The sequence below is a fragment of the Carcharodon carcharias genome, chromosome 12, assembly GCF_017639515.1.
Source record: "Carcharodon carcharias isolate sCarCar2 chromosome 12, sCarCar2.pri, whole genome shotgun sequence".
In the NCBI taxonomy this organism is placed as follows: domain Eukaryota; kingdom Metazoa; phylum Chordata; class Chondrichthyes; order Lamniformes; family Lamnidae; genus Carcharodon; species Carcharodon carcharias.
Window position 1 is genome coordinate 21,731,460 of NC_054478.1, and position 11,224 is coordinate 21,742,683.

An 11,224-nucleotide genomic window follows, 5' to 3' on the forward strand; every position below is an offset into this window, starting at 1 on the left:
GCATTCCAGTGAGAAAGAAAGAATTCCAAGGGGAGGACCCGCCACCACCTGTGATTAACAATAAAAGTTAAATATAGTATCAAACTTAAAGAGAAAGCATATAATTACGTAAGGATGGGTGGCAGGTCAGAAGATTGAACAGAATATAAAAACAAAGAATGACTAAAAGAGTAATGAGGAAAAAATTAGTGTACAAGAGATAGCTAGCTAGAAATATAAAAACGGATTAGTAAGAGTTTCTATAGATACTTCAAAAAGAAAAGAGTTAACAAAGGGACCATTAGTCCTATGGAAAGTGAGCCTGGGGAATTAATAGTGGAAAATAAAGAGATGGCAGATGAATTGAGCAGCTATTTTGCATCTGTCTTCACTATATTGGGTAGAATTAACATCCCAGAAATAGCTGTAAATCAGGAAATGGAAGGGAGAGAGGAACTCAAAATTACAATCACCAGGAAAGTGGTACTGAGCAAATTGTTGGAGCTGGGGGCTGACAAGTCCCCAGGTCCTGCTGGACTTCGTCCTAGCGTCTTAAAAGAAGTGGCTAGTGACATAGTTGATGCATTGGTTTTAATTTTCCAAAATTTCCTAGATTTGGGGAAGGTTCCATTAGATTGGAAAATGGCGAATGTAACTCCTTTATTCAAAACGGGAGGGAGTCAGAAAGCAGGAAACATCAGACCAGTTAGCTTAACATCTGTTATAGGGAAAATGTTAGAAGCTATTATTAAAGACTTTATAGCAGGGCACTTAGGTAAAGTCAACATAGTTTTGTGAGTTCAAGCCGTGTTCCAAGCAGATAATCTAGCTTGGTTTATCAGACGGACTTGGGGAGTGCTGAAGTGTTGGAGGTGCCATATTTTGAACAAGCTGTTGAGAGGGAAATCATGTTTACTCAACATATTGGAATTCTTTGAAGAAGTAACATGTGCTGTGGTTAAAGGGGAATGGATAGACATACTGTACTTAGATTTCCAGAAGGCATTTGGTAAGGTGCTATGTCAAAGGTTATAGCGGAAAATAAAAAGTTCATTGGCATTGGTAGAAGATTGGCTAGCTAATAGAAAACAGAGTAGGCATAAATGGGTAATTTTCTCATGGGCAAGATGTAACTAATGGTGTGCCATAGGGATTAGTGCTGGATCTCAACGTTTTACAATTTATATAAATGACTTGGATGAAGGGACCGAAGGTATGGTTTCTAAATTTGCTGATGACACAAAGATAGGTAAGAAAGTCAGTTGGGAAGAGGACTTAAGGAGGCTACAAAGGGATATAGTTAGGTGAGTGGACAAGATCTGGCAAATGGAAAATAATGCGGGAAAATATGAAATTGTCCATTTTGGCAGGAAGAATAAAAATGAGGCATGTTATCTAAATGGTGAGAGATTGCAGAACTCTGAGATGCAGAGGGATCTGGGTGCCCTAGTGCATGAATCACAAAAGATTAGTCTGCAGGTAGAGGAAGTAATTAGATAAGCTAATATTATGTTATCGTTTGTTGCACGGGGAATTGAAAACAAAAGTAGAGAGGTTACGCTTCAGTTGTACAGGGCACCAGTCAGACCACATCTGGAGTGTAGTGTACAGTATTGTTTAAAAATTACCATGGCTGCAGTTGAAAAATATGTTCGCTGGAACAGGATGAGGAATATACAATGTTGTTTTCTCCTAGAATAGTGTGTGCCAGGTTGGACAAAATGGTGCCGGAAAGGCTTAGGGGAGCTGCCTAGCAACAACATTTTAATTGGTTCCTGATCAGGTGACCAAGGTTTTGTGTGATAGCAATGAGCAGAGAGGTCCTAACCTGCAAAGAGAACACACCTAAAACTTCTCTCTCCTGTGTGTGTAAGTTTCCAGTAAATCTACAAGGCTGGCTAGCTAGCTGGCTTGGCTTTTCCTTCCTATCTCTGTAAAAACCCCTGTCAAGAGGAAAAGGGAAAACTCACAATTAGAGACATTGAAAAGCAAGTTTTACAACCAGTGAACCACAGACAAGGAATTTGGAAGACAGCAATAAAAATCAACCCATCTAGTTCTGTACTCTGTATTGGTGCTATTGAACTGTCTTATCTCACCCTTAAAGAATATGTGTGTGTGTGTGTTAGCTGTTTAGATTTCTTTCTATTGCCACTAGTTAAAGACAATTTGTTTAATAAACAGTTATTTATTTGTTAAGTTTACAAACCTGGTGCTCGTATTCTGTTAACCTGAATTAAACAGTTAGGTGGAATTGGAGCAATTTGGTGGCCTGATCAAACTTTTCACATTTGTCACGTCTCGGGGAACAGTGGGGCTTGATATTACAGTGCACTATCCCCAGTGAGCTGTGACACTCTGACCTGTTCTTGTAGCCACGGTATTTATATGGCTGGTCCAGTTCAGTTTCTGGTCAATGGTAACACCCAGGATGTTGATAGAGGGAAATTCTGCTATGATATTGCCATGAATGTCAAGGGGTGATGTTTAGATTCTCTGTTATTGGAGATGGTCGTTGCCTATCATCTGTGTGGTGCGAATATTACCTGTCATTTGTCAGTCCAAGCCTGAATGTTGCCCCGGACCTTTGTGCTGGTATCCATCCAGAGCAGTTTTCCTCCAGCTTCCCATTGACTTCAATTTTGCTGGAGTCTGCTGGGTTTCTGCTGTCTTGATGGAATTCGCTCGAGTTCAGTTCTTTTGTCCAAGTTTGGCAGTGGCCCTGGTGGAATCCATACTGAGTGTCAAGTGAGTAGGTTGTTGCTGAGTGAGTGTCACTTGATAGCACTGTTGATGACATCTTTCATCACTTTGCTAGTGATTGAGAGTTGACTGATGGGTGGTAAAGAGCTGGATTGGGTTTGTCCTGCTTTTTGTGGAGAGGACATAACTGGGCAATTTTCCATATTGTCAGGTGGATGCCAGTGTTGTTGCTGGACTAGAAGTGCTTGGCTAGGGGTGAAGCCAGTTCCAGAGCACAAGTCTTCAGTATTATTGCTGAGATGTTGTCAGGACCTATAGCCTTTCTAGTATCCAGTGCCTTCAGCTGTTGTTGATATCATATGAAGTGAATCAAATTGACAGAAGATTGGCATCTTTGATGCTGGGCACTTTGGGAGGAGGCAGAGATGGATCACCCAATCGGCACTTCCGGCAGAAGATGTTTCAACCTTGTCTTTTACACTGACATGCTGAATTTTGTGGAACCTCCTCCTCTTGTTAGTGTAAATTGGATCCATGCCAGTTGGTGAAGGCTCCCTCGTTTTCTTTAATGTAGTTTAATTGGTTCTACTCAGAAGAGTAAAACTGCCTTCTTAGCTGGAGAGAATTTATTGACTTAGTTCACAGTCAATACTAATCCCACCCACCTGTGTCCCAGCTATCACCATTTATACATCTTTTTAGCAGTTTGATCCAACTGGCTTATTAGGCCGTTTCAGAGGGCAGTTAAGATTCAACTGCCTTGCTGTGGGTTTGGAGTCACCCAGTAAGGATGTCAGGTTTTGCTCCCTCTAAATAGCAAAGAATGGTTTCGATCCATCGACCTCTGGGTTATGGGCTTCCGCTACGTGTACAAATACCCATCTCCTGTTTAATGATGTAATTGGCATTAAACCTTAACAATGTAATTAATAAGACATTGACAGTTTAACTGTCCACCACCATTCATGACTGGATGTGGCAAGACCATAGAGATTTCATCTGATCTGTTATTTGGGGAATTGTTTACCTCTGTGTTGCATACAGCTCCTGCTGTTTGGCATACTTTTCCACCCGTGTCGTAGCTTCACTAGATCGGCATCTTCATTTTCAGGTAAGTTGGTACTGACCCAGACATCCTATACTCATTGAATCAAGTTTGATCCCCCAACTTGATGGTAATGGTAACTTCCTGGCTTTTGTACCTCTAGATACCTCTTATATTTATAAAGCCAATTCTATATGCTTTGTTAATTGCTTTGTTAACCTATCCTGTCAACTAACCTGTCCTTGAACTGTTGAAAAGCAGAACTAAGGCTTACAAGAATATTGAATAATATTAAAAGATGACGAACAAGGATCTTAAAATTAGAGCTAGAACTTTGGAGGAAATCAGAAAGTACTCTTATACAATAGGCATTAGAAATTTGGAACTCTCTTTCCTCAGAAGGCTCTGGATGCTGGGAGTCAGTTGAAACCTATAGGTTGTGTTGGATGGAGTCTATTAAGTAGAGATATTAAGGGATTTGGGGCAAAGGTGGAATAATGAAGTTGAGGTGCAGATGTAATTGAAGTTCAATGAACTAAATACCTACTCCAGTTCTAATGTTGCTAAATATTGTTTCAAATTGGGAGCTTAAAATAATACTTTTACACTTGACTGTAAAATTGTTCTGATCAAGGAAGATTCACCTCCAGTTCCTCTCTTCATCTTTCCTCACTTTCACATTGTTTGAGACCTGTCATTGTCTCTCAGTTCTGCATTGTTATAAAGAACGCATTGTGATTGATTGCAAGTGCCCTAACCTGATGACAGTTTACTGACAATCAACATTTTTGTAGTTCTCTGCAATACCTTTTCCTTATGTAAGTGAAAAGTTCAGAAAGAGCACATCTGATGGAGAAATGTAGTTGAGAAATGCTGTAAAAGTATGTATTGCAATGAAGATCTACTGTGAATTCCAGCACCCCTGCAATATGAAACTTTTAACCCTTGAACTAAATTGAACTCATGTGACCTCAAAAGGCAAGGAATGATTAAAATTGATAAACTTGTATAAAACACGGGTTCTGCCTTAACCAGATGATTTGGATGCGGGGAACAAATGTAATATTTCCAAGTGTGTTGATGCCACAAAGCTAGGTAGGAATGTGAATTGTGAGGAGGATGCAAAAAGGCTTCAAGGAGATTTAGACAGGCTAAGTGAGTGGGCAAAAACATAGCAAATGGAACATAATGTGAGAAAATGTGAAGTTATCCACTTTGGTAGGAAATAAAGAAATGCAGACTACTTTTTGAATGTTGAGAGATTGGGTGATCGTGTTCATGAGTCACTGAAAGCTAGCACGCAGGTGCAGCAAGCAATTATGAGGGCAAATAGTATGTTAGCCTTTATTGCAAGGGGATTGAGTACAGGAGTGAAGATGTTTTGCTGCAATTGTATAGAGCCTTGGTGAGACTGCAGTTGGAGTGTTGTGTACAGTTTTGGTCTCCTTACCCAAGGAAGGATATACTTGCATTAGAGGGGGTGCATCAAAGGTTCACCAGACTGATTCCTGGGATGACGGGATTGTCCTCTGAGGAAAAATTGAGGAGACTGGGCCAGTATTCTCTAGAGTTTAGAAGAATGAGGGATGATCTCATTGAAATGTACAAAATTGTTACAGGTTTTGACAAGGTAGATGTGGTAAGAAAGTTTCCCCTGGCTGGGGGTGCGGTGGTGGTCCTACAACTGGGAGACACAGTTTCAGAATAAGGGGTAGGCCATTTAGGACTGAGATGAGGTGGAATTTTTTCACTTGGAGGGTGCTAAATCTTTGGAATTCTCTACCCAAAGGTTGTGGAGGCTCAGTAATTGAATATGTTCAAGACAGAGATCAATGGATTTCTAGATAAAGACATTAAGGGATATGGGGATAGTGCAGGAAAATAGCATTGAGGTCGAAGAGCAGCCATAATCTAGTTGAATGGTGCAGTAGGCTTGAGGGCCCAAATGGCCTACTCCTGCCCCTGTGTTCCTATGGAATATTCTCTCCAGTTCTGAACACCACAATTTAGGATGGACATGAAGACATTAGAGAGGGCGCAAAAAGGTTTCACAAGGAACTTCTGTTATGTGGATTGGAGAAGCTGAGGCTTTTGGAGAAGGGAAGATTAAGAAGAGATTTGATAGAGGTATTCAATACAATGAGGTATCTGGACAGAGTAGATAGAGAGAAACTGTTACCATTGACGGAAGGATTGAGAACAAGAGGACACTGATCTAAGGTGATTGACAAAAGCAGTAACGGAGACATGAGGAAAAACTTTACGCAACAAGTGGTTAGCGTCTGGAGTGCACTGCCTGAGAGTGTGGGGGAGGCCGATTCAATTGTGGCTTTTGAAAGGGAATTGGATAATTATCTGAAGAAAAAGAATTACAGGGCTACGGGGAAAGGCCAGGGAATGGGACCAGGTGAGTTGCATTTGCAGGGAGCCAGCAGAGAGACAATGGACCAAATGATGACCTGTGATGTAACCATTCTATGCTAAAGCATTGGAGTCTGTCCTTTGCATGTCATATTTGAAGTCTCTTTTGGACTTTTTCTCAATCAACATTAATACACATTCTCTTCCTCCTATTTTCTGTCTCCCTCTATTGTAGGTGCTATGTTGCTTTTTGCTAGTCTGTATTTTCAATGGGCAGCTGCAGCTCTATAGTGTTTTGCTAGAATGTCCATTCTTGTTGAAGCCTAGACACTGAGCCAGTGTCAATTGCTCAACCAGGAGTAGCATCACAGGTGAACATAATGGTCATCCACCATGGAGGCATCACAGCTAAGCTAAATTATATGTATATGCAGAAGTCAGTTTGCACACAGCAATTGCCAGTGGTGACCCGTGACTAAATATGTTCTTGGCAATTGCATTTAAGGAGGAATTTAGACCAGGATGCTATGAGAAGTCCTTGCTCTTTCTGAAAGCACTATGGGATCTCTTATTTAAGTCCACCTGAACAGTCAGCTCAGCATCTCATCCAAAAAGATATTTGCATCCTCATTCATATTTGACTTGCATTCAACTATTCTGTACTTGTTTTATAGAGCTGATGGCAGAGGTTGGCACCATGGACCAGATGAGTACATCGGACAGTTCATCTGACTCCAAGGGCTCTTCATCCTCTTCCTCAAGCAGTGATAGCTCCAGTGATTCTGAGGATGAGACACTCAAACCTGCTGTACCACCATCAGTGCCTTCCTCTCATCCAGTTTCAATGCCATTAATACTGCCTTCACTACCTCAGCATCACACATCAGCAGCAGATGCTGTTAGCAACAGACCTGAGGAGTCTCTGAATACATTGCGTAAGTTATTATTATTTTTAACAGAATAAAATTCTGAGATTTCAGGGGTTGGACATCTTGGCTACCTGTAGATGTTGAGTAATATACAAACCTATCTAATTTAATGGAAGGTGGAATAGGGAGGTTAGAGGGTACAAGAGAGGAGACGTAGCAGGACAATACTGTCCCACTGGAAGATACATTCTGTCTGTATTTACATGTGTGACATTGTTGTTGATTTATATCCCAGACTATGGTAGAGTGAGCATATGAAGTGTGAAATAAGAAAAAGTAATTTAGTTCATCAAAGCAGTCCCCTCCAAAAGCCATGTATAATCAACTCTTATCACTAACTCAACACCATCCATTTAATCCCATGGGGAACTCTTCCTCATCCAGTTAATCTCCTACAAAAGGTAATTCAAGCAAAACTTCCATGGCTAACTATCCAATTTTGGTCTGTATTATTTAGCCTTCATGCTGAGGTGATACGAGTAGGTAGAGACTGTAGATGAACAGGCATACTGCAGCATGCAATAATTAAATGGTTGTCTCTGTGGGACAGTGACCCAGGCCCAAATTTTGAGACCTGTTCCGAACCTAATCATTGGTGCACGCACTTACTTAGATCTACAAGTAAATTGTCAGTGGCATTGCCTAGAGTTAATAAGGTGAGAGGGAGAGAAAGAGAGAGACTTCAGAAACTCGCTTCAGATAACCAGCCTGTGGCTAGAGCCTGTAACTGCAGACAGCAAAATGGAATGATCAATATTAGTTTACAAGAGGGTGGCCAAAAAACAGCAAGTATGTTTTTGTGAACAGCAAGTGTATGGCCTCTGCGGCCTTTGTTTAATAGTATAACAGTCAATTTGTGGTCACACACAGATAAGCAAGAGATGGTGGGTTAGAAAAGGTAGGGAAAAGGACGTGAGGAGAAGGAAGTTGGGAAAGAGATGGAAGGGGTTAGGACCGTGGAGAGGGTTGAGAGAGGAGTTCTGAGATTGCAAAGTGAGGATGAGGAGGAGTAGGGAGAGCAGAGGGGTGTAGGAAATGCGTTGAGTAAGAAATGGAGAGGAGGGAGGAAACTCTGCTCTAGGCACCACTTTTATTGGGTGGGGGGGTGTGGGGATTGAGTTCTTGTTCACTGATCTTCCCTATTCCACAAGAGATTTGAGATTCGATCCTGATTTATTTATGCAGCGTGGGTTTGTGGTTCAATATCTGCTTTTTTGGGAATGAGAGAGAGCTTGGTCCAAACCAGTGTAAGATTTAAGGTTGAGTTTGGGAGTCTCCGATTACCCAGAAAAGGCAGTCAAGAACTCATAAGTGATTTCAAGTTAGTTTATTGGGAAGCAATAATTAAATATGATGCATAAGTTAAATAGACAGGAGAAGCATACAACCACGACAGTTAAGAGCGGTTTACTGATCCCAGAGAACACATAAGCAAATGTAACTGGAAGTGACAGCCTCTTCTCTGTTTGATAGCAGCAGTCTTCTTCTCTCTTTGTTCTTTGCATCCTTGAGTTAGGCGCGTTGTTATGAAGTCTTCCATTAGACAAGGACTGTCCTCTACTTCTCCAAGCATCCATTAATATACTTTATTTCTGCGGGTCTTTATATCAGTTACTTTATTCAATTGTCCATTAGCCAGGGACAGGTATTCAAGGTAATCCCTTCCATTTCTGTCAGAAGCCCGCAAAGTTATCTTGTGGCTCATTGCTTGCTAGGACGTCCTGTTTAACCTTCAGACAGTTGGTTTACATATGGGCCATGAGTTCACCTGCCCCTTATCAGGATACACAATGTCTGGTTTCAGTGCCTGTGCCAGAGACATCTGCTTGGTGAGATAACAGCCTTCATTGTCCTGTTTTTGTTGGCTCAGGAAGCTGTTATGGGGCTTTCTTTATGAGAGCGAGGAGAGAGCTATTTCTATAATCAATAAGTTTCTTGGGCTTTTATAAAGTGCAATTTCTTAACACTTTTTATTAAATTTTCAGGAAGTGATCTACAGCTAAGTGACTCTGGAAGTGACAGCGATGAGTAAAGAAGCCTTCGATATGTGACTGCAGAGTCCGAGCTTGACTATGCTATAAACTTTTTTTTAATGGAAACTATGCCAAGAGGAAGGAACAAGAAGACAATGGCCATTGTTTGTGTGTGTGTGTGTGTGTGTGTGTGTGTCTGTATTTGTACATTCTGATAAATATACTTTTAATAAAGTTTTTGTAGCAGAAAACGGCTACTGCAAGAACTTGGAAGTAATTAGTATAAATGATGGTGAGTGAGTGAGTCTTGTAAGTTGAAATGAATTTAACTGTTCTCTGCCTTAATGATGTCTTGAGCAATACTTGATGTCGTAACTAAATCAACTGAGGGTGCTCTTACCGCAGAGGATCAGTATCTGATCAATCTAGTTAGGAAGGAGCTTGTATTTATCACAGTTACATTTGCTGTAATCAGGCTGTGAGGTTTTCAAACATTTTCTTGTACAGTCTCAATGGAGGAGTTCCATTGTGCGTGTGTATGTGTACACAAATGTGCATATAAATATCTATACATACACAGATATTTCTTTTAATGGAAAGCACTTTAAGAAAAAAACAAAAATAGAGATTTTCTTTAGCTGTTTGCACTGTGATCAGTTAATTTAAGATGAAAATAACCATGGCAGTTTGATTACAGGTGTACTTTTCGTTTTTCCTTGATCCAAGTGATTGTCACTAGTAAAGTTTTTTTTTCTCTCTCTCGCTCTCTCTCTGCAGTGGATGTTTATACCAAACATGATACACTTTTATTACAAATGTATTTAGTAAAATATTTAGCAAAGAGGGCAGCATTACTTTCAGTTCAATGTTTCATGCACTTGGGGCTAATTTTCTTTGCCATTGAAAGTGCATCTTGGAAATTGGGCTCATACCATCTTGGACTTTTTCTGCCATTTCATTTGAGGTTGCTGAGTGGGGGGAGGGTGGAGGAAGAAATGTCCACAAATTTCTGGCCAGAGGTGTGAAATCATTAAATGAGCCTCCTGGTCCCTCACCATTCAATGAAATGTCAAGACTGCCTCAGCATTTAGCAGCTCCACACGCCTTCTCTGCTTTAGCTAAGGAACGATGTTGACGTGGTCTCTCCAGTATTCATACCCATCTTGTGATTGACAGAAAAGGAAAACCACCTTGCTTTTTGAAGAAGGATGAACTCTGTTTTTCTCCACAGCTGCTGCCTGACCTGCTGAACATTTCCAGCATTTTCTGTTTTTATTTAAGATTTCCTGCATCTCCTCCAGTGATCTGTTCTTGAGAAATATTCCACCCATTTCTTCACCAATTCCCCAGCTGATATCTAGCCCCTGTTCTACAGTTTTCTAGGGCTGCACTTGTAATAGCACACTATCTCAAACCTCAAAGCATTTCATACAATTGATTTTCTTTGAAGTGCAATGACTGGTTGTGTGGGCCAAAAATTTCATCTACTTTAGTTTAAGATCTGCTTACGTCCATTCCTTGTCTCAAACCCTGCGACTGATGTGCGAAAGGGACAGGAGGGATCTGTTTGTCCGCACAGCTTCATGCGAGACAAGAAAAGTGTTGCGTGAGATAATTGAATATCAGAATGTAATTGTACGATTAATCAGAAATAAAATCTCTGGCGTTTGGCTTAGTAGTATGGGAGCTTTTACTTTTCTCTCTTCCTTTTCAGGCTGAGTGCTTTGAATGTAAACATTGAGCAATCAAAGGTTTGCACACTCCTAACTGACTTTTATTGCACAGTTGATGAATTGTGCTGAACAGAAAGAGGCTATTCAGTCCATTGTGCCTGTGCTGGCTCATTGAAATTAGTCCAGCTCACTGCTGCTCTTATCCCCAGTAGCCTGACAAATTTTTCCCTCTTCAATTATGTTTTGGACATTGTCACTGAATCTGCTTCCATCGCCCATTTGAGGCAGTGAATTCCAGATCACATCAACTAGTTGTGTAATGGGTGTTTTTATTTTTGAAATTTCTTACTGTGCCTGATCATAATGGAAGTGTTGAAGGGTGTGGAAAAGGATGAAGCCGGGTTATCTGCACATAAAAGTATTTATCAAGAAGGCTGACAAAATTGGCCATATTCTGTAGTGGGCATCCTTTAGGCCTGAAGACAGTAGGTCGCACTCTCCCATCTTGATTTAGAAGGCTGATACTCCCACTGCAGTACTGAGGGAGTGCTGCACTGTTGG

The 11,224-nt window shown here is 40.8% G+C and overlaps 1 protein-coding gene across 2 annotated transcripts in view; it reads left to right on the forward strand.

Annotated features, from left to right (window-relative positions):
- Nucleotides 1-10,660, forward strand: part of eaf2 (ELL associated factor 2) — a 33,289-nt gene extending 22,629 nt beyond the window's left edge. For both annotated transcript variants that reach the window (XM_041201505.1, XM_041201506.1), the window contains exons 5-6: nucleotides 6,763-7,023; nucleotides 9,003-10,660. In XM_041201505.1, coding sequence (XP_041057439.1) covers nucleotides 6,763-7,023; nucleotides 9,003-9,049 — 308 coding nt within the window. In that variant the 3' untranslated portion in view covers nucleotides 9,050-10,660. The remainder of the gene's footprint in view (nucleotides 1-6,762; nucleotides 7,024-9,002) is intronic.
- The last annotated feature ends 564 nt before the right edge of the window (nucleotides 10,661-11,224 follow it).